Below are 27628 nucleotides of genomic sequence, written 5' to 3' on the forward strand. Positions count from 1 at the left end.
CGTTGTCTGCTGAAATGCTGTGTTGCGAGGACAAGCTTTGGGTCAGCATCTCACGGAATGCCTTGAAAATCATCTGGTGAAAGTAGTCTGTTAATGTGCACGTCTGTGCCCTCTCTTTCTTCTGGCTCCTTCTGGCTCTGTGACTCATCTAATGAGTCATTACAGAAGACACATGTGGCATGGTGATGCTATGTAATGGTGAATGACAATGCCAGGAGGGTTCTTTAAAAAATAAAACTAAACAAATAAATAAATACATAAATAAAGCTGCAATTTCTGGGCTGTGGTTGTCCTGTTTCTGTACTGGAAAACATTGTAATTGCTGCATTTTTCTATTTTTGCTATTGATTTGGTCCAAATTAAGTCTTTACCACACCCCCTATTTATCTTTTTTCTTTTTCTTCTCTCAGTGTTATGATATCTTCTTCTCAGTTTTAAGGGCATATGATGTCAAACTGTTCAATGTACAATGAGAGGATGGAACAAGTGCGCACATTGTTATGTCACTGTGAATTTTGCCAATATTTTCTCTCTTCTGGAGCTTCTGTTGTGTTTGTTTATGCCTGTTTCCAAGGGAGTTTAACAGCAGCCTTTATAATGGTGTTATACTATAACACTTAGTCTGAGGCTACCAGTGAAGCCTGAAACACCATTTTTTGTTGCCGCACATAAATGTTGACGCAGCCTCAGACTTCAGTGACCCAGGCAGATTACAAAATTGACCTAAGTGCAAACTTTCTACAAGGAATCCATAATTTCCGGCGGAAATATGTTATATGTGCAGCATTCTGAGGTGTGGTGGGATGGTTAGTGAGTGCCTGTAGAGGACAGTGGGAGGGGCAGCTCGTGAACAACATTCAACCCTCCGACAGTAACTCAGTCGCACTCTGCGCCTCCTGAACCAAGGTAGTAAGGGTTACTAGCTCAGAGGAGTTTTACATGGTCATGGAAGGCTGTATCACCTGTGGACTGTGGCTGCTCACCTTTCTGCTGGGATGTGGCCGACTGTCGGCGTTCAACTTGGACACCGAGAATGTCCTGCGGAAGAACGGGGACCCCGGGAGCCTGTTCGGCTTCTCTCTAGCCTTGCACCGGCAGCTGAATCCAGATAAGAGGCTGTAAGAACAAGAAATTAGGATTAAAGGGAAATGTGCTTTGGGGGGCAGTTAATTAGACTTATAAAATACCATTGTCACTTAACTTATATTCATGTAATTAAAATGTTACAGTAGTTTATACGACTATAAGTTTATTTAGGAGTTATCAGAGCTGCAGCAGGAGGAGATATCTCTTCCAGGGCTAGTGTGAGACAGACACCATTGAAGCTAACTATCAAGGTGCTAGCAATCTGATACTTGAGCTCAGGTATGTCGCAGGTAGATCAAAACAGTTATTTCCGCAAACTTTCCAGAAGAATTATGTACCGCGTCCCTCTTAATTTGCACCTGCTGTGAGTTTAACTTCAAAACGATCTTATTTGTTAATGTTTTAGCTCCAGGTTACCTATTTGGGAGTTTTGATTGGACCTCCACAGCAGCTTTGTGTGCACGTGCACACAGTGCGCGGCCACGTCTCTCTTTCTTTTTCACCTTTTTGCTTTAGGTGTGGGGAACTTTAGGAAACAAAACTTGAGGCTTTTTGAGACGGAAAATCTTTTATAACTACTACTTTGTAAGTTTTGGGTCAGTTTTGAACAGTGTTCATAATTTTTCATAAAAAAACAAAAATAAAATGGCATCAATTGAACACCACATTGGTATAGGCATGTTATAAACTGACCTGAGATGAGATCAGTTAGACTTGACATGAGGTGTGATGTTCCTATAACAGGCTTACATGTTTATGTTTTTTAGGTTCATAATCAGTGGATACAGGAAGTAGTCAAACCTCCACTTAATTTAAAGTGAGAACAGCATTAGATTTTTCTTTTGGTTTTGACAGTGTATTTATTGAGACATTTAGAAAATACATATATATAAACCAAACAACCCTTATTATAAGTTGTATAGAAAATAGCAATACAAGATGAATTTTCTTAACAATTCCCCAGACTTGTCTATGATATATATTAAAATTCATTTAATTAATCTCACGGGGTGTGGGCCATTATTTTCATTTGTGAACTTTGGGAAATTTCCCCAAGCCACCTCCTGAGACCAATTTTTGCTTTCAGCTTTAAACGTTAATGCAATACATCTTTTGGCTTTGAAAAGACATGTGTCTTTAATTATTCATTCACTGTATTTTGATTTATGTCATTTGGGATGAATGCCAAGAACAAAACACTTTGCCCCTGTTGGGAGATAGACCAAAAGATCCCGTTTCCTACCTGTTCGGCTTATTCTGAGCATTCTATAATCTTTTCCTATACACGATGAAATAATGTCCCTTCATGCTTTCAACAGAAAAAAAACCATATAGTTGTCAAATAAATGTGGTATGACATCTTTCTGTTGGCTGTTTTTAAGGTAGTATTTGTAGATTGAAGTGTTTTAGTGAAGACAGCACACTTGCCTGTGTTGGGGATAAAAATCTAAAGCAGGAATGATATGTGTTAAGTGCTTTTGTTGACTGAGTTTTTACACAGAAACAATCAATACACAGGCCTTTCTGCCTTGTACCCAGAAGTATGTGCTTAGTAAACAGATGTGGTGCAACTGTGCAGAAACCCTGCACTTTTAAGACTCTGTCTTTAACCTTCTTCACAGATATTACATTTAAACTCATTTTAAACTTCTCCTAATTTTACACACACTCACACCCAGCTGCAATTCTTATCCTTCTCCCAGGCTTTAACTAAATGAAAGACACATGGCGACTGGCACAAGACCAAAGTCACCACTGAGTCCCTCTGCTTCAGGTTGTAATGTTTAGTGCAACACAACTGACCATAGCTGGATTCAGTGAACTGAAAAACAACAATTACCTGTTGGAATCTGGACTCAGAGGCATTAATGAATTCAGTTTCAAGCAAAATGCTTGTTTGTGGTTTCCTGGATGTGCAGATATGCTAATTTATAAAGTCTGTGATTATAAACAGAAGATGAGGCCTCTGTAGTAGTTTGGCTTTTTTTTTTTTTTTGAGTGGCATAATAAAATTATTTGTTTACTGCAAGATTGCAGTAGGGTTATTAAATATAAGGCATGGTTATTTACCCAAATCTCTTTCCAAAACACAAAAAAACAAAGCTGAAGAAGTTTTATTGTTATTGAGTACACTAAGCTTTGAAGTGTAAGGACAATGATCCATAATCCATGTTTGTGATTAGGTTTATTTTGCTGTTATAGAGGTGGAATCCACTCGCATGTATTTGTTTGAGTGCACGCTTGTCTTTGTGCTGCCTGTGGATGTTTGTGTGTTAGAGTAAGTGCCTGTTAGTGTGTTTTAAATGGTGGTGATGCATGCTGTGGCTGAGGCGTTGCCTTGTTGTCAGTTATTTGGAAGAGTGTCAGAGAGCACAACGTGCTGCTTGATACATTCCTAACCTGAGGCAAAAATAAAAGATAGCTAAGCAGATCATTTGTGATCCCAGTGTTTTTTCTTTTCCTGAATTTTTTTCTAGGAGTCTTTTGCCACTACATGTGTGCTGAGTGTTAGTGTGTCACTGCTGGGTGTGCATGGTGAATCACAACCCTTTAGCCAACCATACATGCCAACTTTTAGTCAGACTTGTAAATTCTCCTGCAGGGCTGGGGGTTACATGTACCTGCAGGAGAGGGCGGGACCTGTGTATGCATGTGTGCTCGTGTTTGTGCTTGCAGTGTGTGTGTGTGTGTTGCATTCCATGCTCCTTTATAATTGCTGGATAGAGATGTCTGTATAATAAAATCTTGAGGGAACACAAAAGTAGTGAGAGCTAGGAAGAGAGCAAATGAGAATGTAGCAAAGTTAAAGAGGTTGGACTGGGTGTGAGAAATGTGTGGGAGAAAGTAAATATGTGTGTGTGTGTGTGTTTGGAAAGTAAAATAAAAATTTGGAAGTGTTAAGATTAGCATGAAGAGAAAATGATACTGAGACAGGCTAATAGGGTGAAGAGAAAGCAGCTATTTCCAGAGGTGAAAGAAGAAGCAAGGAGAGAACGTGACGTTTAGTACTGACGTTTTTCTTTGTGCATGTGAGCATGTGGTTTATCTTTTTCATAGAAAATAAGCATGAGAGTCGGAGAGTCCATATCCTCAGGTTAGTTAAGGTTATCCAACATCAAAGAAAAGGAGCTGAAGGGAAGAAAGAAGTGATAGCTGAAGGAATGCTGACAGGAACATAAATCAGTTTTACATCTGGGCACCAAATACCAGCATTATTCATCCGGTCAGATTCTGTTGGATAACATGTCATGAACCTCTGGATCTGCAACCCATTTGGAAGTGAATACCTCAAGTTGATAGAGTGCCACCAGTTGTTGCTAAGCAACATTCTGTGTCCTAGTGGGCTGCCAATTCACTGCTGTAAAAACAAAAACACACCTCTCTCAATGGGATGTCTCTCCCATGGCCACACTACACTATTCACGTTGCCCTGCCCATGCAGAGGCATTCTGTGTGTCCGAATACCACTGCTTGTGTGTGTGACTGTGTGCCTGTTGCGAGTCATTGCACACTTGGAGCTGAACATACACACCCTGCTTCTCTGTGTTTGTGTTAGTCCTTCCTGTAGTCAAAGCCTGCATGTCGGGGCTTCCTCTGCTGGTGGTAAATGATTAGATAAACGGCTGAGTCGCTGTCACTGGGGCAGTAGGTCAGAGTTATCTCAATGCTGACACATCATGTCAGCACTTCAGTCCTCTGTTACAATAACTAATTGCAGATTGTAGACTTTAGCTTGTCATTACATGCTTGTACTATATCTTAGAGAGTTACATTACTGTTATCTGCATTTAGCCCCTAAAACAGTTGAATAAAGCAAAGTTTTACATTGCTTTAGTTCCCTATAACCACTATTCCAGAGACCAGAGACCATTATATCTTAACTGTGTTTTCCATCCATTCTCCTGATGTCCTGTGTCTCACAGGATAATGAGAGTGGAGTGGAGACATCTGCCATTCACTGCTGGTCAGAATAACTCTTTCTAAAGAAATAAATACATTTTTAATGGGCCATGTTGTTTCACTTAGTGTGAAAACCTTTTTTCTGCCCAGCCTGGGAGAGCGCACAGAGGTGGAGAATTGACTTCAGATTGTGTTGAATGTCAAGTGTTATTTCACTCCCTTTATGATTTAGAAAGGTTTTGACTGGACACTTCTTGGGTGTATAGTGACAAATTATAAAACTGAGGTTTTGAAACATGTTCAAACCCATTCAGTGTTGAATAGTTTACACTTTTTCAGCTCACAAAAGGAGTTGGTTTCTATGTTAATAATTTATCTCATAGGAATCTGGTCTGGAAAAATGAACATTTCCACAGTGATTAACATTCAAATACAAAACAGCACCATTAACAGACTGCATGCATGATTGTTAAAACCAGCCATAATTTGTACGACATAAAAAGATTTATTGTCCTGTACCAGTCTCCCTCATTAAGTCAGTAATTATCATGATTTATTCTGACAGTCAGCTGTATAGTTGGACGTCTCCTTTTTAGGGTTTGCAGAGTGGACTAGTTAGGTCTGCATTGATCGCATTAGGCCTCAGCACTTCCTTGTGTTTTTCAGCATGTCTCAATAAATTTGCTTTGAGATGCTGTGTGCATCTGAGGATGCTTTGTTTTCCAGCTAAAAATGGGTTTGCTTAATCTCATCTGGTAAAGACAGGGTGCTGTACAACATTAACTCTGAAGGTCATTGGAGAGACAAAGCTAGCCGGAACATGCAGATGGGGAGAGAGCAGTGTGTTGACAGTGTGTATGTACCTTGTTCTTCATTGTAAACCTTCACAGACAACTATTTCAAATGTTGATATCCAATTTTCTCTATGGAAAATCTCTGTGGGCCATCAGTAGTACAACCACTGATGGTTAATGTCAAAGCTTGGGTGTGGCAAATTTCCCTCTTTCTCTGTCCACAAAGGCAGTGTCTGTGTATGTAGAAAATCTGGTTCTATACAGCAGAAAGCCTGGTTCAGATATCTACAGGAGGGAACTGAAAGGGGTCTTTGAGTTATTTGGACTGTGAGGACATGGAACATCAGTTTGATGGCAGATGTGCGCGATTGTGTGTGTGTGAATATGAGTACTGTGCGGCAGCCCTGTAGGCTGGAATGTGTGATTATGTCATGTATAAGTGGAAAACCTGATTTATTTACATGTGTTTGTCTGTTGTAGATTGCTGGTTGGTGCACCACAAGCAAAAGCCTTGAGTGGTCAAAAAGCTAAAGTGACAGGAGGGCTCTACAGCTGTGACCTGACTTCCACCACCGTTTGCACAAGAGTTATTTTTGATAATAAGGGTGAGATTTGTGGTGATACTTGCACATTTTCAATGCATTTTATGTCTAAAACAGGAGACAGTATTCTCGTTTTGTCTGTGCTTGTATAGAGGATGTATCCAGAGAAAGCAAAGAAAACCAGTGGATGGGAGTGACAGTCAACAGTCAGGGGCCGGGAGGCAAGATTGTGGTAAAGCTGTCTTTGTATCTAAACATTTCAAACTATTGTAACCAACATTAGCATTAAGTTCTTCATACAGGTACCTCAGAATCAACAGAAAGGCATCAGTAGTCAGCAGTGTCATACTGTTTCCTTTATAGGTCTGTGCCCATCGCTACCAGCGGCGCAACAATGTGAAGACATCCATGGAATCCAGAGACATCATCGGTCGCTGCTATGTGCTGAGACAGGACTTAAAAATTGATTCCCTCACGAATGACGATGAAGGACAGTGGCATTTTTGTGATGGCCGTCCCAAAGGCCATGAGATGTTCGGTTCCTGCCAGCAGGGTCTCTCCGCTACATTCGATAAAGACTACCACTACTTAATCTTTGGAGCTCCTGGAGCTTACAACTGGAAAGGTAGCTCTTTGTATGTGATTGTGTTAGAGCAGCACATAAACACATATTCCTTATTCTTGATAGAGGAATTTGCTACTGCTACTGTTTTTTTGTTTTTTACCTTTAATGACAAGTCACATCATCTCGTTTCATTTCGTCCGGCTCTTCAAGGCATAGTACGCTTGGAACAAAGAAATGAGACCTTTCTAGACATGGGCATCTTTGATGATGGGCCATTTGAGGTAGGCGATGAGAGTGTAAAGAACCCTGAACTGGTTCCTGCTCCTGCCAACAGCTACCTGGGTAAGATATTTAATATTTGCTGTGATTCTGAAGATGAGTCTTCTGGGACCCGATGATGGAAGTGATTGTTTGTTCTGTTTCTGTTTCTCAGGCTTCTCTCTGGACTCTGGGAAAAATTTGACTAAGAAGAACCAGCTAACAGTAGTGGCAGGAGCTCCCAGAGCAAACCATAGTGGAGCAGTGGTGCTGCTGAAGAAAGGTGAACAATCAAACAGCATCTTACTAGAGGAGTACACCCTGGAAGGGGAAGGTCTGGCCTCGTCATTCGGCTATGATCTGGCTGTCTTGGATCTTAACGGAGATGGGTGAGGGGGCAGGATGACCTGTTCACAATTTAATTTCTGCTTCCATTATTGTTTTGAAAGTTCATTCATGTCCATGTTATGCTCTTGTTTATTAGCTGGCAGGATATAGTGGTTGGAGCGCCTCAGTACTTTGAGAAAGATGGAGAAATTGGGGGAGCTGTCTACGTCTATGTCAATGAGGCTGGAAAGTGGGACAAAGTCACACCCACCAGAATCGATGGACCTCAGGACTCCATGTTTGGCCTGGCTGTGGAACATGTGGGAGATATTAATCAAGATGGCTACCAGGGTCAGGACGCAGTATTTGTGTGTCAGCATGTGTACGCTATTCTCTGCTGGCCATTACTAACATACCCCCCCCCCTTATTGTCCGTTTGTCAGATTTTGCAGTGGGAGCTCCTTATGAAGACAACGGTGCAGGGAAAGTTTACATCTACCATGGAGCTGCCACAGGTCTTAAGTCTAAAGTAGCTGCACAGGTATGCAAGTTTTTCTTTTCTGCATAATGATGTTTATTCTAAAATTTGATCTGATTCCTCTGAGAATCGGATGCTAAATGAAGCTTAAGCATGATGTAGGCCACCCATCCCTTAATGAGAATTTGTGTTCTTCCTTTCAAAGGTGCTATCTGGCCAGGCTTTAAGGGTTAGACTATTTGGCTACTCTTTGGCAGGTAACATGGACCTAGATATGAACTCTTATCCAGATCTGGCTGTTGGATCCCTTTCAGACTCGGTCTTTGTTTACAGGTAAAAGAAAAAGACTAAAACACAAAAAAGGGCATTAATCTGATTGAGGGTTCATGTTGGTTTCTGAGATTCTTACTGAGCTTTTTCTTCCCAGAGCCCAACCAGTTATAAACATCCAGAAAAAAGTCACATTCTCACCAAGTGAAATTGACCTCAGCAATAAGAACTGTGGCAAAACTTTCTGGTATGGGTTTCCCTTTTGTCTTTGATATTCAGTCATTTTGTGCAACCATAATATTATTCTATCAAGCATGTTACTTTAAAGTAAAAAAAACATCAATATATTGTGAAAAAGAAGAAGGAAAAAAAAACAGAAAATATGCCAATGTGTCTGATTGTGGATAAACTGCTCTGTATTCCCAGCTTGGAAGTTAAAGCATGCTTCACCTACACTGCCAGCCCCAAGAGTTATACTCCCAGACTGAGTAAGTTGTACCACATTTTTAATTCTAGTTGCTTTTCTCAGGGAAAACGTAATCTTTATTGCTTTGTCTCCACATCCGGCTCCCATCTTATACTGTGACTCTTTCACTGTCCCATCTAGCGGTGGCATACTCCCTTGAGGTGGATTCTGACCTTAGGAAGAATGGTCTTATACCCAGGGCCACTTTCAAAGAGTCTTCTGACTCTGCTAATAACTATGAATCCAAAGGAACAATCACCGTGGACACCAAAGGGAAGGAACAGTGTGTCACACGCCAACTTATCATACAGGTAGTTATACTTTCAGTATTCTGTGTGGATAAAAGTGCATTGTGGCTTGTATCTAAATATTTTACATCATCATACCTCAGGAAAATATTAAAGACAAGCTGCGTGGGATTCCAGTTGATGTAACTGTGGACATCCAGGATGCCAAACGTAAGCGTCGTCAGAGTGCAGCTCCTCAAGTGCCACCTGTGCTGGACGCTAATGTGCCGAAGACAACTCGAGCACAGGTATTTATGCGTGATATTTAATTTATATAAAAACTCATCAAAGAGCAGATGTTGTCTTAGTTGCGTATTTTCTCTTCCCTGTCTTTTTTTATGTGCATGAATGTGTTTATAGTTGCACTTCCTGAAGGAGGGTTGTGGAGATGATAATGTGTGTCAAAGCAACCTGCAAGTGATATATCGCTACGGCCTCAGGACGGTCAACGATGAAAGCTTCACTCCATTTGAATTGTGAGAAGACACACACTTGCTTTTTTTCATGTTTTTTTTTATCATGGTTAATGTCAAAGAAAATCATCAAGCGGAGGGCTACTACATTGCCCTTCACACTGAGCTTCATAGGACGATACATCTCATGCTCCATCTCTTTGAAGGGAGAATGATGTGCCAGTGATCCTGCTCAGCGACCAAAAGGACATCGCCTTGGAGGTCACAGTGACTAATCTGGGTGGAGATGATGCATACGAAGCTTCTGTGATCGCGCTTTTACCACGCTCTCTGACCTACTCTGGTTTTCGAGCTTCATCTAATGTAAATGTAAGTCCCCCTTTCCCTGATGCTTTCTGTCTGTCACAGACACGCATACCATCTTCTGATTCTGATTTTGACGTATTAATTATTTTAGGAGCCACAAGTTACCTGCACAGCCAATAAAAATGGCTCTAAGGCTGATTGTGAACTTGGAAACCCGTTCAAACGTGACTCAAAGGTGAGAAAAAGTGACTTTGCTCCCCTTTACTCCTTTTATACAAATGTCATAATTAATTCTGAAGTATTTGTCTCTAGACGACCTTCTACATTATGATGGGTACTGTTGGCATCTCTCTCAGCACCTCTGAACTGGAGATAGGGCTTCAGTTAGAGACGTAAGTATGTGATCCTGCATGGCAAATTGTTCAGTTGCATTGATTGCACTTACAAACAACAAACACTCTCACTGGAGTGTAATTAACTTACTTAGAATATGCATAATACATCATTTATAGTTTAGTCTCTTGAGTTAAGTTGTGGCTTAATTTTATCTGGCAGGACAAGTGAAAAGAAGAATGTACCTGCTGTCAAAGCCAGGGCAAAAGTGGCCATCATGTTGCAATTGTCTTTATCAGGGTAAGAAACACACACACACACACATCAGCAAAAACACACAAGTATGCAACGGTTCATGCAGCTAAAAGTGCATGTCTGTCTTCCCAGTCGAGCCCAGCCGTCTCAGGTCTCCTTCTCTGGAGAGGTCAAAGGTGAGTCGGCTATGAACACTGCAAGCGACATTGGCAATGCCATCACACACCAGTTCAAGGTGAGTACAAGGAAGCTGCTTGTCTTACTGATGCACAAATATGTCTTTTACTCAAATAGTATTTATGTGCTGGATGAATATGTGATACTACATCTACTAAAGTAAGATAATGTTGATGTTTTGACAGATAATCAACCTGGGAAAGAGCTTGACAGACTTTGGAGCCGCCACCCTTAATATAGACTGGCCTAAGGAGACAGAGAAAGGAAAGTGGCTGCTTTATCTGATAAGCATCAGCTCCACCGGGGTGAATCGGATAGACTGCACTCCCAAAAACGAGATTGACCCTCTAAACATGAAGGTGAAAAACATGTATTAATGTGGTTGTTTCTCTGCCTACCACTTTAGCTTCTTAGTTGATGTTTAAATGGTGAAATTGACATAAGGATAAATAACTTCTTATTTAAATTAGAGATTTGATATTTTCTATTAGGGTTTGATAAGTTGAGCTGAATGCATTTTTTTTTTTGCTTGGCTTTAAGGAACCTGGTAATGCCAGGAAGAGAAGAGAAGCAGGGAACACCCAGGAAGAAAACAAGGGGATAATTTCACGTTTATTTGATACCGGGCCAAAAAGTTTGGTAATGTCACACAATTAGTTTCTATCCTCTTCTTTTTTCTTATGTTATTAGATTTACATCTATTTCAGCCAATAAAAAGGGAATTCATGGTATCTTTGTGCTCCATTTGTTTACAGTCCTGTGACAGAGGGGCTAAGTGTGTGAGGATAAGTTGCCTCCTGGGGGGCTTGGACAGTAATGCAGTTATCACTGTCCACTCTCGTCTTTGGAACAGTACCTTTGCAGAGGTAACTGACGGTTGGTTTTTTTTTTTTTTTTTTTATCTTAACTGCTAAATAGTAATTCAGTGTGGGTTGCAGCTATTTTTTTTTCTAGGAGAAAACAAAATATTTACAAAACTGTTCTGTACATACTTATTTTTTTTTACATGTTTTACATCGGATTCAAAAGTAAAATTTTGCATTTTGCTGATACATGTTGGCTTAAAGTTAAATGCTAACAAGAGGATATGAAATATAAAAAAAATCAGGAAGTAAAACTTAATTAGCTTTTTTCTTTTTACAGGATTATTCCAAGGTGCAACATGTGGAAGTCATAGTGAAGGCATCTCTTTATGTTGATAGCAGAACGAAGAACACAGTGCTGCAGAATGCTGAGGCACAGGTAATTATGGTTCTCAACCTTAAGCCTGTTACACACATAACGATTTTTTGGGCTGTTTTTATCCTGATTTTGCCTCTTTCCGACCTCAAACGGCAAACACCAGATCATCGTGAGATTTCCCTGTCCAATCATTTGGTCTGTGGTGTGTTACGAGCCGATTTGTCCTGATAATCCGCTCCGAAACGGGTCGTAGCCGACAATTGGGAATATTGAACATGTTAAGTATTTCACAGCCGATTTCTGAGGAACACTGATGACTCGTGCATTGTAACTGTGTGGATGGTGATGTGGCACGGAATGTAGCCAATCAGAGAGCGAGCTGGCTGGGGAACAAGGAAGTAAATAAAGTCCATGTTCACGCCGTCTCCAGTCTGTTATTTTTTTCAGTTTTGGCTTTTTGTGTTATAAATATTCCCAAGAACACCATCATTCCCTCGTCCTATATATCCCCTTCCATGCTGTGTTTTGTGTTTTCCGATTGTTACTATGTTTCTTCTTTTTCGTTTTTTACCGGTTGTTGCTATGGTTCTTCTTCTACGTTTCGACTATTGTCCGGCTCGGAGGACTAGATTGCGGTACAGTATCGTAATGTGTGTGTTGTTCTGTGATTACATTTTCGGAGCACACCTCACACACAATACGATCAAAACTGATTTTTTTATCTTTACGTGTGAGGTCTCGACCAGATGAAAAAACCTCATAAGATTAAAAATTGTTGTGTGTGTACCAGGCCTTACAGGAAAAGGTTATTTCTTTCCTGACACACAGTTTTATTGAAATGCAGCTGGGCCTGATTAGGATCAAGTGACTGATTTGGTCATTGCACATTATTCCCTGTTTATCATCACATGTTCCCCCATATTTACTGTGAAGCACCATCTAATAAACTGTGCTGCTTTTGTCTGAGTGAGCAGACAGCATCTCTCTCTCCTCACTTCATGATTCATCCAGCTGTGTCTGTCATCTATGACATCATCATTAACCAAGGACTCAGTGTCATTGGAGGCCTTGCATACCCATGTCATCACGGTGCCTCCATTTTTTAGAAATGACATTTTATGATCCGTTATTCTAGTTTATCTGTTCAAAGATTGCAGATCCAAAACTGTTTCGGCTTTTTAATAAAAATGTCTGAAGTTTGCATCTTTTGGTGACCCCTGTACTTTAGTTTGTCTAACGTTTTTTTCTTTATGGTTGACTTAGTTAGTATGTTTACCTCTGTGCTTGGGTGGATGTTGAGAAAAAGGTTTTTCCTACCTGTGCATCTCCAGGCTATTTCTTCTTGTTGACAATAACAGGGCTGCCTTTAACTGTTATTTGGTCACTTCTGATGTTCCTGCTGTCTCCCTGATGTACTGTACTGATGTTTTGCCCTTTTGTTGTGTTGCGCAGGCGAAACTGACTGTATTTCCAGAGAGACGTGCCGCTACATACGGAGGAGTGCCGTGGTGGATCATTGTGCTGTCCGTTCTTCTCGGGCTTCTGCTATTGGGCCTGTTGGCGTTCCTCCTTTGGAAGGTAGGACTGAGACAGATAAAGACCAAGGGCATAAACTATTCCATTTAATTAATACACATTATTAAATAACATTTTTTATATATTAATGTGTTATTAGATATTAAAAATTCACATTATTCTCTTATTTGTATGATTTTCACTGAAAAAACTTTGTTTTTAATTTTGATTACCTACCAGTGTGTAATCTGTAATCACCATTTATCAAACAACTTTAGGTACATGCAACAGTAATCATAGTTTCTAATTATTTGCCTTTCCTCAGTGTGGAGTCTTTGGAAAAAATAAAGAGGACTCATCAGAAAAAGAGAAGCTGGCATCAAATGCATAAAAAAAAGAGAGGGTAAAATTTCCGGGTCTGCCATGAATGAAACTTTTCCTCTTGCACCTTCTTGCTACAAAAATGCTGCTTTCTGGTTTTAGGCAGATGGTGGGCTACTCTGGCCTGATACCAATGCCTTTATAGAAGCTAACTGATGATTTCTGCAGACATAATGTGTCAGATTTTTCACACATGGTTATGTGTGTATCACAGTTTATTTGCATGGCCTGGGGAGGTGATGGCTGGTGAGCAATGACAGAATTACTTATTGCTCTGAGGAAAACTCTGAGGACTTATCTGCATTTAAACCATTTTAAATGGTTTAAAACAAGCATAAAAACTGATTTTTTTTTCTCCATAGAGGTGCACAGATGGCTTATCTACACCTCTAAATAGATTCATTGCATTTTGGCACCTGACAAGTTTCTCAACCTGCTTCGCTTCCTTTGAGGATCTTTTAATGGCTTTAAAAAAAAGAATTAATTAGACTTTTTCTTCTCTGCAGTGTGGCTTTTTTCAACGTGCCAAGTATGAAGACAAGGTTCCCAGTTACAACGCAGTTCGAATCAGACGGGAGGAGAGAACCGTAAAACCTGGAAATGGGAACTGGGAAAACCTGGAAAAGAAGCCATGGATGACAACCTGGCATGGCAATGAACACTATTCTTAACAGCCAACTAAATCTGATTGCTTATATTCACTGTTGCTCACTGATGAACCACCGGTTTCACACCTTTTTGCTGCCCTGCTTTTGCACAATGTGGACTGTAAATATCAAGAAGCAAACTAAATCATTTGGAAATAAGTGTTTTTAGGGCTAAATACTGAATCAAACATTCAGCTCAACAAGCTGAATTCTTCTTGAATGAAGTGCAGGAGATGGTCCTGCACAGTTGTGGAGCTTCTTTGGTACGTTTGGTTGAGAAGTGTGTAAGTGTTTTGTACATTTGAATGTTCTGAATTGTCTGTATTTATTCTTGCAAGGAGTACTTTGTTACTTTATAAGGCCAAAGAATCATGAGAGACAGACACTGGTTACTTAAAATATTAGTTTTCTCACCTTCTCACAAACACTACCATTACAGTTTATACATTTCTTTCCTGCATTCAATGTGCCTCTGATTGTACAGACATGCAATTTAAAGTTTGAGAACTAGGTTTGTAAATATCCTATTAGGCCACAGTATGAGTAATTTTTAAAAAAAATACTTATTTTAAAATAGGATGGGTTGAGAGCCCCCCAAAAGTCTTTTTGAATAAATGTTTTTTTTAAATGTCATATCCATGTGTCTTGTTTGTAATTAAATCCATGTTAAATGAAATGAATACTTTACCAAAAAGGGAAATTGCAAATTAAATGAGAATTTCAGGAAACCACAAAGTTTTGAGCATAATTTATTAACACATAAAAAAAGCATTTACAGCAAATACCTGAGTGCAAATATCAGCACACATTAAAAAAATCATTCTAGGAATAATTTAGGGTTCACAATTAAAAACATTACATTAAGACAGGTTCATTCTCACACACACCTCTCATAGAAATACACATATCTGCTGTGAATTTGAACTTTGGTGCTTGGGTTTGATCCATTTAATCCCAAACAAAACTCTGAATCTTAACTATTAAAATGAGACATGGAATGTGTGGAGTTGATTTAGCCATTTCTATTAGCTCAGTAGAATTAGGTTTGAGTTTAGCTCTGCCTGTGCAAAACTGCAAACGTCCTCGCGCTGGTGGTACATCTCCAAATTCACCTGTCCCCATTATAAGAGCGACTCAGTCCGTATGGTTTTGCCACTGCTTTTGGTGTCTTTTAAAGGCTTTTCCTCCCTCATCCTCTCTGTCTCTTTGCCTTCACCATCCTTTTCCACATTTAGCTTCTTGTCTTCCTTCTTTTGTTCCTTCTCCTCTCTCTTTCTTATGTCTTTCAGCTTCTTCTTGAGGGCAGACCGGTCACTTTGACTGGACACACCAAGAGCCTGAGAGAAATGTGAGAATTCAAATATCTTTCAGAATGACATGAGAGAAAAAAAAAAGCTGAGTTATGTAACCTAAAAAGGTGTTCATAAAACCTATAAATCGAACTGTCCATTAGGACATCCATGCTTTGATTAAATGAGAGCAAACCTAAAGATAAGAAGTTAAACTTGCCGTCTAATGATTAGTAACTGGATGATGAGTAAGTGCGTTAATAGATAAGATGGTTTTCCATTACATACAATAAAAACATTACATTGCATAAGTCTAGTTTGGGCACTAATAATTTACTATATTTTGCTCACCTTGAGTTTCTGACTGTCCATGTTTAGCAGCTGTGTCCCATTTACTCCTTTGGCAGCAAACTCTGATGTGTACTGATCCATGTTCATGGCGATTAACCACAGACACACCTGCTGATTGTTCCACTCTGACATTGGTCGGCTTTGCCACTGGTTGTTGTTATTGTTGGGAATTGGATAGTCGTCCAAAGTCTGACAAGGCACCAGAGAAAGGACAAAGAAAAAAGGAAACTTACTCAAGCATAGAGTACTCTAGGGAAAACCGACTAGACAGGAGTGCTATGTAGGGAAAGAAGAAGCAGAAAAAGGATAATAGGAAGAAAAGAAGAGACAGACTCACCTCAGTGGAGGAAAAGGTATAAGTGTGAGAGTGTCCAGAAAGTGAGTGATCAGAAACGTGTCCCACCATGCTGGAGCTGCCCACTGGAGAGCCAATACTCTGGAAGCAACAGAAACAGTCCTGGGCTGCCTACATAATTCACGTCTGCTACATGGTTCCCCAATGTGGACCACTATCGTTTTTTTAGAGGCATATCTGGTTCCAAATCTAAGGAAGGTGGGTGTAATGCTCAGAAGGATGTGAAAATTTCCTATCCCTGCTCAGTCTAGTACTCACGAGCCGGTTAAACTTAAGGTGAACACCCCATCAGAAAAAGAGGGGCATATTTTCTTACCTGATCTCTTTTACCTGTTGTAGTCAGGTAAGGCAAGCTGCTGCTGGACACAGACCGTAACCTCTCCCTGTTACTCTCCCCTTCTTTTTCTCTACCCCTCTCTCCAAACCAGGGGAAGGGCAGACAGGAAGGCATTGAAGTGACTGAGCCTGACGGAGACACTTGACTGACAGGTTCATCTACCAGGTCACCACATGATCCCCTAGTGACAGCAGTTAAAAGTTTAATTAGATTCCAAGATTAACAATTTCTCTTAAGACTAAAGAGAAAAATGTCCATTTTACAATATTTTTCTTTCATATTCTTTTGTGAATAAATGACATACCCACTGTTCATGGACCGTCTGCTGTGTTTTTCACTTTTTCTCTTGCTGAGGGACTTGCGAAGGCCACTAAAAAGAGACAACAGTTTTTTTTGTTTTTTTTTTAAATAAATCTTAATAAAAAGCATGCAAAATGTTCTCTCATAGCTTCAATGAAAACAACCAAATGTTTGCTCTTAATCCAAATTAACAACGGCAGAAAAAGACCAAACATCCCGAACAACCTGAAGTCAGGAAATTTCCGCCTGGATTTTCTGGATGCTGCAGATTTGGAGGGCGAAGACACGACAGTGTCAGTGATGTAGATGGGTGGGGTCAAGTGGGAGCTGGTGGGAGGCTGAGGACTGAAGGGTGAGACTGAAGTAGTACTGGACAGTTCGCTTCTGCTGTTTTGGACCGCTGTGAAAGCAGGTAGCGATCGGCTCTCCTGCGGTTTCATGACCACTTCCTCCTGCTGCAGCAGCAGAAGATGACGGCATGAAGGTCAGCTGGAAACAGAAACTTTAGTGTCACAGCTCACATCTTTCAGCTTCGTTGCTTACCTGCTTTCTGAAGCTCTCTCTGAGTTTGTCTCGTGAAGGCGGATGGCGCTTTGACTTCTGGGCTAGCTGAGCTCTGGCTAACTGAGCGCTGGAGTCTAGACGTCCTGTATCAGGAACTGGAAAATACCAGTCTGACACAAACATTGCTTCTACTCAATCATAAAACACATTTTGACTCAAAAACAATAAAAAAAAAATAACTTTAAATTCCTTCTCCTTTGGATTCCTATATATCCCTCATGCATAAGCAGATCACTGCATCCATAAAATCCAGATGCTTACCTGTGACTACAGAGTTCACAGCGTTGTTCTCTCTCCCAGGATCAGGCTCCTTTCGCCTGAGCTGTGTCATCTGTATAAAATGGTGCAAAACAATGACTACAGAAAGACAGCAGGCTTGGTGTAACAGATCCACACAGGATTGAGAAGCCTCACCTGGATCTCCAGCCTTTCAATGGTTTCTCTGTGTTGCCTCTCTCCATCTTCTATTTCTCTCCTCAAATCTGCTTCTCTTTTCTCCCTCTCCTCCTCTCTGAAATACACATTTCCAAAATGTGAAAAATACACTTCTAATATCTTATGATTTATCTCAATGTCTGTATGATTTCATTAATACCTGCTCTGGTATTCTCTGACCAGTCTCTTGGCTTTACTGTATTTGATCTCCAGACTTTCTGTTTGGCTCTGGGCATCAGCTAGTCGCTGGCTCACAACTCTGCACAGTGTCTGAGCCTCTTGCCAATATCTGATAATTAGAGTGTGTGTCATGAAAACCTACCCACAATATCATCATCATACAAATTGAGAACAAAATAAATCTTAATCTTGACTGCCATACTTCTCTAGTTTGTCAGCTTTCTCCTCTGCATCCTCTGCTCTTTGCTCCAATTCGGCCTTCTGGCTCTCCCAACAGGTCTGCTGCTCATCCCATGCCTTCAACTGCAAGATAAACACCAAATCTGTTTAATCCCATTACAAATGCACGGCCACGACAATAAAAAAGAAAGCTTTTTCACATAACAATAACATATTTACATTTAGAGATTTAACACAGAGAGATGAAAGCCGGATCTTTTTTTCCTGAAATGCATTTGCCAACCCAGTTATGTCACAGTGTTGACTACATCAAGGCAAAGGCAGGAAAGCAGGGCTGACGTGGAGGGGAGCTGGAACGAGGTCCTAATAACTCCACACCAAGCCATCTCATACACAGTTAAATGGGTCAGACTGTTTCCATATTTGGACAGAAAGGTAGTGTATTACAGTGAGTACAGTTATTGGTGTGTCTGTGTGCAAGATCTCAATCTCAACTGAGCAACCTACCTTTTCTCTAGCACGATGAAGTTGGGCTGTTCTGCTTCGTAGTTTTGACTGAAGCTACAAAAACAGTTATGAGGGGAGAGAAAATATATGACAGACTGCCAATATAAACAAAAATTAACAGTTTTTGCTCTTGCATGTACAATATAATGGATTTGTTTGACAATTCCTGTTTGGACTATTTTTTATTAATATAGTGAAAGTACCTGCTGGTATTTAAGACAGAGCTGGTAGTTGTCCAGACCGGACAAAACTGATACATCCTCTTCAATTTCCTCCTCTTTTTCTTCTTCACTGGCTGTGTCCTTCTCTGATATGTTGTCATTGTCCTCATCCCCACTGCTTCTGCTTCCTCTCTTCATATGTAAAGAAATATAGAAAATGGCAAAAAAAAAAATACAAGATTTTTATTTTTTTTAAATTTAAAAGATGGTTCAATTTACACCTATTCTTTAAGACAACACACCTTTATGGTTTTTGTTTTATCCATTTCCAGGCTCTCATTGATCAACCGTGCCACCTCACTTTCCACCCCCTCTTTCTCTCGACCAATCAAAAACCTGCAGCAGAAAACACAAATGGATTACAGCTGTAAGCAATCAATCCCTCCCTTAACATACTCATTTAGATAATCTGCACAGATGATGTTCTGGTTTGTCAAAATGTGAAGCACAAGTGTTATTAATGACATCTACAGAAAGTGTTGTGGAAGCTTAATCTAATGCAATTTTATCACACTGCAACACAAAGACTATACATCATACAAATCAAATGACTAAGCATCAATTTGAAAGTTGTAGCAGCAAGAAATGTGGGATGAAATCATTTTCTCGCTTTCATAAAGGATGCGCCAGTGTTTCTAATGCTTATGGAGATAATAAAAGGAAGCATTTGAGCTCCTTTTCTTAGCATTTGAAGAATTACAACAGGTCTTAACATGTCTACAGATGCTCCCAGGTCATTTCCCTTAGGTATATTCCTAAACAGACTATTGTACATATTTGATGGCACTGATTAGATTTAGACAGTAGAGCAGCCATACTCATCTCAAGGCCCGCGGGCCAAATCCGGCCCGTCGGGGACTGTTGACTGGCCAGCGATCATTCGTGCTCTGATATAAGATATTACACATAAAGTTGTCCCTGATCATGGTTTCTAATGTTCAATAATTTCTCCAACTTTCACACGAGGAACTGGATGTAAAATGAGTCCTCTTGTCAGTTTACAAATGACCCATTATGTTTTGGGGCCGTATCCGAACTCAAAACGACTCGCTACATACATGTTGACAATGTTCGGATCCACTTATGTATGCGAGTCGGGCTTTTCAGTGATGAATGTAATTAAGGACAAAAAGCGCAACAAACTCACTGACTCGCATCTCAACCAGTTCTTGCATATCGCCTTGACATCTCACAAACCATCCTTCAACAACCTCTCAAAGGACATGAGATGCATTATTTCACATTAAGAGGGGACTGTGTGTGATGCGTTAAGTTGGAGCATCTGATCCCATACCTGTTTTCTGGTCCAGACTGTTTCAAACATCTTTTTGTTCTTTGTTATTTTATAATGAGCAAAGATTTTTCTGAAGTAGCTCTTCCAATATTTGCTGGTTTGCACTGTGCAGCTATGTTTTTGTTATTTGAATCTTAACATTTTGTGCATCTCTCACACTAAAAGAATAAAATGAAATATTTTTCATTTTATTTTTTGAAAAACTTGTTAATAGTTTATTTTATGCAATGTTTGTATGCATGGTTTAAAAAAAGAGTTCTGGCTATACTGTTAAAGATGGTTCAGAATAAATATTGCTGAATTGCAATGAAGCTAATAAAAAGCATCAAAATATGAGCACAAGCTGTCAGCCTTTTTCAAAGTTTACTGATTTTGCATGATGGTTTATAAACTGGCCCCCGACCATTTCTTATTTTCTAAATCTGGCCCTCAGCCCTATCGAGTTGAGTATCCCTGCAGTAGAGGAAACAAGTGCTGTAATGATGTTTTCATTAAGCCGCAAGCCAAGCTGTATGCTGTGAATGAGGAGCAAAGGTATAAACTAAAGCAGCTACATAGAATTCTGCCCACATTCAATATCTTCTTTGTTTGTGTCAAAATAACCTTTAAATTTCTTTTTCTGTGGGTACCAATATGTTATTGTATATTAGAGTTGAGAGCACAGACTGTATTAGTCTAAAAATGTCTGTTTACAGACTGTCCAATATCCAAAATTTGGGCATGTGTTTTTAGAAGCATCACATTCACAATGTTTCTTGGAGAAATTGTATCTGAAAACTGAAAAAAAGTCTAATTCATGTCTCCAATTTCATCCTGTCTGTGGTCCAGAAATTTGCCAAAACATTTTGAATGGCATCTCAAGAGAGCTGGAAGAGAGGAGAAGCTATAGGCAAGAATGAACTAATGTCTACTCTAAAGAAGTCTTTTTGGTATCTTGAAATACCTTAACTTGAGATTAACAAGACAACACCCCCTTTAAAGTAAATATATAATGCTTAAATGTGCAAATTATTACTTAGATGATACAGCATTGAACCTCTTACTACCACTGGTTTACTATGATGGCTCTGAAACAAGAGATCTAATTTTGATTAATGCTGGTTACATCCCCTTCTTTCTCTTCGTCATTATATCCGTCTTTGCCACCTGCACATCTGTATTTGGTGGGAGGGACTAAGATGGGAGAAGCTGGGACAAGCTGTACAGATTTGAAGGCGTATTCAAGAGCTAATCTGATCATTTCAAATATTAAAAGGGCAGCTAAATGACAAGCAAAATCAACAATCTGAGGTGGTAAAACCATCTTTAAAGTGCCAGTAATGGAGAAGGTTTCTTCTTAACTATTTGCTGGAGGATAATCTGAATATAGTGTGAAGGACTTTTTTCAATGAGAATGGCTATTTTTTGGGTCAGTGATCCACTTCCATTAATGGGACTGGAATCATTTCACTAACCCCTACAAAAGAAAGCCACTACATCCCCCCACTAAAGGTATCAAGGGGTCAGTTGATTTCCCTTCCTTTGTCTCCTCACTGAATAAATTGTTGTATGTGTTCAGTGGTTATAAAACCACAAATGTATCTGTATGTTCCTTTAAGACAGAGGGGAAAAACATCAGTAAAAAGAAAGAAGGAGGAAAAGTTATATTTACCACACCACTTCTGTTTTATCTTTAAATAACTTCAAACCTGCAACAAACTGTAAGAAGTCAGTGCCGCTAATCTGTTTAAAGTGACATATCAAAGAGGCCAAGAGCTGCACTGTGATGACAAGTTTCTAGATAAAATGGTAAAGGCTGTGTGCTCATTCTTCCAAAGCTGCAGCAGTCTATGACTGCATATAAATACAGTGCAAAACAACATTAAAAGAGTCTGTTAAAACTGCCTTGAGAAAGGCAAAAACTACAAACACTGACACCTGACTGTTACATACTTGACCAGGCCTGATGTGTTCTTGAGGACTGTGGCTGCAAATAGCTGGGACACTCCAACCAAACTCACACCATCCACCTCCACTATCTGGTCGTTCACCTGAATCCTAACACATATGGACACATGCAGACAAAAGAAAGGATCTTGTTATTGTTGTTTACTTGTCCTTCTGGCACAAACAGGAAACTGGTGTGAAGGTTTACCGTCCATCCCTCTGTGTTGCTCCTCCTTCAGTAATTGTCTTGACAAAGATTCCCAGTTTTTCCAGTCCCTGGTCAGCTCCGACACCCATTCCTATAATACTGATGCCCAGTCCATCTTGACCTATAGCCAGTGAGAAAAAGGTGCAGATAAATAAGACATATCTTCATTTTAATACATTGATGCCAATAAAATAACCAGCAGCTTCAATTATCTGTTTCTGGATTCAACATTAGAGATTGGAGTTGAAGCAATTATACTTAAAAATGAGCAGCAAGGAGATGTCAACCAGGTAAAAGATACAAACCTTTTTCTATTTCCACTGGAAAAACATCCATTCTGTCCACTCGCTTTTCCAGCTCAAACTCAGCTGAAGCAGACACCGGATCGATGTCCTCGTTGTGTCTGTCATACTCTGTGTTAGAATACGTGTTGTACACCTGAAAGACACCACTCATTATGAAGAAAAAGTCCCTCCACTGGCCTCAGCTGAAATAAACACTGATGACAAAATTAAGCCTGCAGAAAATGCTGTTGTGTGTGTGCTTGCATCTAATCAATGAGCCAACTGTAAAAAGAACCATCTGCAGCTTTTAACACAACAAGACACTGTTTATATCTGAAAATCTGTCAATGGGAAGTGTGAGACATGAGATATTCAGGAAGTGTAAAGTCTTACAGAGAGCATATGGTACAGGCATAATTATAGGATTGCTAAAAATCTCAAGTGTCCACACAAACACACACAGCTTCCATGTGAGATTACTGGAACTACACCAAGTGCTACTATAAATATTAGTTATGACCCAGATTAATAGGAAAAATAAAGGATTCTGTGTGTTTATGTTAAGGCTGCTCTGAGCCTGCTGCTGACAGTGTGAAGCATGTAGGATCTTGCCTTTCCTCCTCCCCTTATGGATTAGAAACATGGCTTTGGACAAGACTTTCCCTAGACCTGACAGATTAAGAGCTTTCACTAATGCATAATTCTGCAGAGTTGTGAACAACAAGGGCTGAAACATTTATTATTTTTAACCTTACCTTAATCGGTGCAGCGGAGAAGCTGACCTTCCTGTTTGACGTCTCAGTGGCATTTTCATCCTCCTGATCGTCCAGTTCAGGCACACCAGGAATCTCCTCATATACCAGCTGCCTCGCTTTATCTACAGAGTGTCCCTGCTCCTGTTTAAGTGATGCTGAAAGATCTGGATTTGACTGAGAGTCCTGATCATATACAAAAGCCTTGTTCTCAATCCCACAGATTACTGTAGCTCCCATTTCCTCCTCTTTGCCTCCTATGTCACTCTTCCCATCACAACCTCCTCTGCTTGCCACATTTCTCAGTTTCTCCTCAGTAACAAACTCTTCTTTCAGCTCAGATGCTCCTTCTCCCGTGTTTTTCTCATCTTTTCTTATTTTCCATTGATTTTGTCTAAATTCCTCTTCACCTTTACCCTTTCCCGGCATTGTGGCCCTCTCTGCCCCTCCAACACTTTCTCCTAATCCAGCATCTGTCTTTTTCTCCCAGTCATCTTTTTCTTCTGTTGACTTCTTCTCTGTCTGTGCTGTGAACGGTCTGTGCTGCTCCTCCCTTTTGCCCACCCATTGTTCATTCACCTGCTGATACTTGTTTCTTCTGCGTTCCCCACCATCCTCGCTCACTCTTTCCAGTTGAATGTCTTCTGATAACACATTATGTTCTGGGGAAGTGATCGGCCCATCTTCCCTTGGTCTAAACTCCATACTGTTATCCGGCTTAAAAAGGGATCCTGGTGTTGTTTCCATGCTGGATTCCTCAAACACATCGTCTACTAAGATCTCCTGACTTTCTACTACACCTGTATGCATATGCTTTTCCATCTCATTCTGAACCCAGCATTTGTTTTCCCTCCACACCCTCTCTTCTTCATTCTCATCACTTTCTGAAGACTCATTCTTGATGTTGACTAGTTCTGCTCTCAGTGTGTCAGGAGTTAAGCAGGGGTTAAGAGCTGCTCCTTCTCCCCTGTCTTCATCTGTTGGTGATGCTGTGCTTTTATCATGAGAGGAGGGAGATTTGTTGGCTGCTTCACCGGGGCCATCCAGCACAGGAGATTTAGTGCACCTTGTCAGCGACGCGCCTGTTTGAGGCTTCAGCGAGGAAGTATTTATGATATGGTTTATGTTTTTGTCTTTATCTAACCAATCCTCCTCTGTGTGCTTCCTTTCCCCATTCGCCTCTGTCTCTGCATCCTTTTCTATGTCTCCTGTCCCATCTGCTGCTCCCTTGCTCCCCTTGCCAATCACAGGCTTTGGAACCTGTCCTCCAGCCCCCCCAGCAGCTCCAACCTCCATCATCTTTGTCTCAAACAACCTTCGGGTAACTGAAAACTTCTGAGCTAGAGCAGCTCTGTCAATGTCCTCTGCTCTGGAGGGTTTATCTTGCAGAGACATTTCAGGCGTAGAGACACTGGTCAGATTGCTCTTAACAGATGAGGAACAGGTGACTGAATGCCTGGATCGGGGGAAAGGTGAAGTTAGGAGTTGCAAGGTAGGATGTGGGAGAGGAAGGAGAGTTGTGGAGCAAGAACTCAAGACTGAAGCACCATCTTGTCTGGACTGCTGGCTGTCCATTTGAAGGAAAATGTTATCTCTGATCTTGGCCCCCCTGGTGCTTTGGGTCCTACCTCTGCCTGTGTTGCTGTTGGTGCTGGTGTGGGACATCGTGGGCTCTGACAGACAGGGCAGCAATTTGTTTGGGTGCACTGCAGAGCGCTGAGTGGCAGGAGCAGTTTTGGTCCCTGGTTGTAGACAGGCCCCAGTGTCAAATGAGCATTTGATGGCATGGAAGTCAGACTTGTAGGTTATCCTGTGAGGGGAAGCACTTCGGCCTTTGCCGTCTGTCCGCATCATCTGGGAATTCTGACTCTCTGAAGTGAGGAAAAACCAAAGAGGCTAAAGAAGACCCTTTTCTTTTTACAACAAAGAAAAATACTTGGACTAGTCCCGAGCAGGTCACAAACTGAGGATTTGCTGGTATAGTGGAATAGTTTCAGTAAGGCAAGCAATGCTTTATCATAAAGCTGGTGTTTTAAAAGTTGACAGCATTTGACTGATGACAGCATAAAAAGGCAAACTCTTTGTGTGGTATCTTCATTGTCATCAGGATGTCCTCAGATTGAGAGATTCTTCTCTTCACCATCACATTTCAGCTCCTAAAAGAGTGGATAAAGGACAGTACAATGCATTCAATAAGATGAAAAGGCTAAATATAACAAGCCACTGTCACAAATTAATTTATAAGACGTACATCATCTAAACCCAATGAAACTGACGATGCGGACAAGAAAAACTTCCCAAATATTTTTACGAGCTAAACCTTTAGGAGCTCAAAGCCCGTTTGAGGTAAAGGTCACAGTATTTAGTACAACTAAAACTTATTGTTCAGGTGAAAGTTAAAAGCAGTCAGCATCGTGAGAAACGCACCCAGTAAACGTTTTTAACACACAGCCATTTAACACAGGTATTCACAATTACCTCATTCTTCGTCCCATAAGGACAATTGCTAAGTGCGCGTTCAGGTACCATCGGAAATTCAGGGGATTGAGGACACCGACACGAAGTAGGCTAAATACCTCTATTAATTTACTGCATTGCGTTTAAATGAAGATTTATTTAGTTTTTTCTTATTCTGTTATTAAAATTTAGACACTAAGTGTCAATGTGTGAGGATGCAAAGCTTGTGTATGGCAACCAGTTACTGTTTATATAACCTGCTGAGATAATTAGCAAAAATGAACTTAACCTTAATTTGACTTCTTGGCTCCATGTACTTCGCTTTCATCGTAACCTCGCAGTACATCACGATGCTAGACCTTGTCTTTCTAATGTTGCAACGAGGGAATGAAACGTCTGACTGATACTGTAACCAAAAGCTAAAGGGTTACCTCTAGACTTTACGACAGTCTATGAAGGTAGCAAATCTTTCCAAGCTGACTCGATTGCTGCGCGCGCTGTTTAAAGGTCGCGAACTGAAATCTTTAAGGAAATGTCAGTGAAATAATCTAGTCTAATTATAAATATAACTATTTTCTTACTGTGGTCTTCACAGTTTCGGGTAACCGTGGCAGGGCTGTTTGTTTGCAGTCAGACGGTGGCGACGGCTCCCTCACTGTGATAAATAAAGACAGATGGCGACTCATGTCTCTAAATACTGTAAATGGATTATCCCCTGGTAATCCTGTGTAAACTACTCCAGTAACTGTGAAACACCGGCGATGAGTGGGTACCAGCACTGAGGCAAGGTAGTCTATATTAGAAGAACCAGTGACATCCGTACACTGTGATGTATTCGAGTTCTGAAAGGAGTCCCGTCATTTAGTTTATTATTTACTGCAGTCTTTAACATAATATCGAATTAAATTACCATTGTCCATATTGTGCTACTAATGCTATATATTTAATCAAAATGTCCTAATTTTTACATGTCTTCCTGTTGCCAAAAATGGACAAATTGGGCAACATTTTCAGAACCTTGTAACCTAAACTTCTTTAAAGCATGCAGGTCATTGATACATCCACTCACCTTTTCATGTCTCACAGCCTGCAGATATCAATATCATCCTAATAGAGCATCTCTATGGTTCAGAGGCAAGCCTGATGTGAGTCTTTACCGGTGTGCATGATGCAGGTTTGTGCAGTCAGCCAGATCTCCCTCTATCTACCTGTGTGTAAGGCAAACTGTAGCAGTGATGCAGCACCTGCTGATTTATATGTCTGCCTACCTGAGTGTGTGTGTGATGCTAGTGGATGAGTCAGTGCAGTACCTATGTCTTTGTCTGAGGCTAGCTTCTGTTGCAGATGGACTGGGCTGGACTAAAACTCCACTGGACTGGACTGATCCGTTCAGAGCCGAAGAATGGTTCTGCTTGCTGTGACCTGGATATGACTGGAGACCATTGTCCCAGGTGGCACTGGGACCTACTTGATATAAATACTGGCCAATCACAAAAGCCTTGTACTGAATGAGGCTAACTGAGAGAGGGAGGGAAGGAGGGACGGTGAATTGAACCAGAGATGGAAGTTAAGGGAATGACGTTGAGGTGGGTGGAAAAGTGAAGTTTAGGAGGTAGAGACTGAAAGAAAGAGAATAGGCAGAGCAGATGAAGACAGACAAAGAATGAAGGCAGAACTGAAACCTGGAATGTGAGAGGTGGGAAAGTGAAAGGCAGTCATGAACGGTGTGTGCAATAACAAAAAATTCCTTATAGTAGAAGACAAATAAGACGAGAAATACAGGGTTTTGTGTGTATGTGCTGCCAT

General features: G+C 40.5%; 2 protein-coding genes across 10 annotated transcripts; one reads left to right on the forward strand and one right to left on the reverse strand.

Moving 5' to 3' along the window:
• Window positions 1-825: 825 nt before the first annotated feature.
• Window positions 826-14815, forward strand: itga6b (integrin, alpha 6b). The gene is made up of 25 exons (XM_041992556.1): window positions 826-1118; window positions 6261-6385; window positions 6475-6554; window positions 6686-6947; window positions 7098-7229; window positions 7321-7534; window positions 7630-7823; window positions 7916-8013; window positions 8156-8283; window positions 8378-8467; window positions 8647-8708; window positions 8828-8997; window positions 9078-9221; window positions 9334-9449; window positions 9593-9755; window positions 9844-9927; window positions 10005-10084; window positions 10248-10325; window positions 10413-10515; window positions 10643-10816; window positions 10998-11096; window positions 11213-11323; window positions 11601-11699; window positions 13092-13217; window positions 14042-14815. Exons 1-25 carry the CDS (start codon window positions 940-942, stop codon window positions 14204-14206), a joined length of 3276 nt encoding a protein of 1091 aa, XP_041848490.1. The 5' UTR covers window positions 826-939; the 3' UTR covers window positions 14207-14815.
• A 100-nt stretch (window positions 14816-14915) lies between these two features.
• LOC121644534 (neurabin-1-like) lies at window positions 14916-27317 on the reverse strand. 9 transcript variants are annotated; one of them, XM_041992548.1, is made up of 19 exons: window positions 26892-27317; window positions 23369-25521; window positions 22635-22767; window positions 22330-22450; window positions 22128-22232; window positions 19144-19237; window positions 18884-19033; window positions 18681-18734; window positions 18196-18296; window positions 17974-18102; window positions 17793-17889; window positions 17640-17709; window positions 17358-17506; window positions 17040-17269; window positions 16819-16884; window positions 16494-16695; window positions 16160-16258; window positions 15823-16011; window positions 14916-15519 (listed from the first exon to the last, which is right to left on the reverse strand). In XM_041992548.1, the coding sequence occupies exons 2-19, from the start codon at window positions 25217-25219 to the stop codon at window positions 15304-15306; spliced, it is 4056 nt and encodes a 1351-aa protein (XP_041848482.1). In that variant the 5' UTR covers window positions 25220-25521; window positions 26892-27317; the 3' UTR covers window positions 14916-15303. The 9 variants fall into 9 exon arrangements, with proteins under 9 accessions (XP_041848482.1, XP_041848485.1, XP_041848484.1 ...); XM_041992551.1 differs by lacking the exon at window positions 26892-27317 and adding an exon at window positions 26112-26220; XM_041992550.1 differs by lacking the exon at window positions 26892-27317 and adding an exon at window positions 25844-25929.
• Window positions 27318-27628: the final 311 nt, after the last annotated feature.

This window comes from Melanotaenia boesemani, chromosome 8 (genome assembly GCF_017639745.1).
Source record: "Melanotaenia boesemani isolate fMelBoe1 chromosome 8, fMelBoe1.pri, whole genome shotgun sequence".
Lineage (NCBI taxonomy): Eukaryota > Metazoa > Chordata > Actinopteri > Atheriniformes > Melanotaeniidae > Melanotaenia > Melanotaenia boesemani.

Bases quoted from the DNA above. Each gene is read 5' to 3' on its own strand.
- itga6b (XM_041992556.1), top strand. From the start codon at position 940: ATGGTCATGGAAGGCTGTATCACCTGTGGACTGTGGCTGCTCACCTTT. The intron at 8,468-8,646 runs GTATGGGTTTCC...CTGTATTCCCAG, and splicing joins AACTGTGGCAAAACTTTCTG to CTTGGAAGTTAAAGCATGCT. The intron at 11,700-13,091 runs GTAATTATGGTT...TGTGTTGCGCAG, and splicing joins TGCAGAATGCTGAGGCACAG to GCGAAACTGACTGTATTTCC.
- LOC121644534 (XM_041992548.1), bottom strand. From the start codon at position 25,219: ATGATGCGGACAGACGGCAAAGGCCGAAGTGCTTCCCCTCACAGGATA. The intron at 19,238-22,127 runs GTATGTAACAGT...TTTCTGCTGCAG, and splicing joins AACACATCAGGCCTGGTCAA to GTTTTTGATTGGTCGAGAGA. The intron at 16,259-16,493 runs GTAAGAAAATAT...TGTTGCTTCCAG, and splicing joins CAACAGGTAAAAGAGATCAG to AGTATTGGCTCTCCAGTGGG.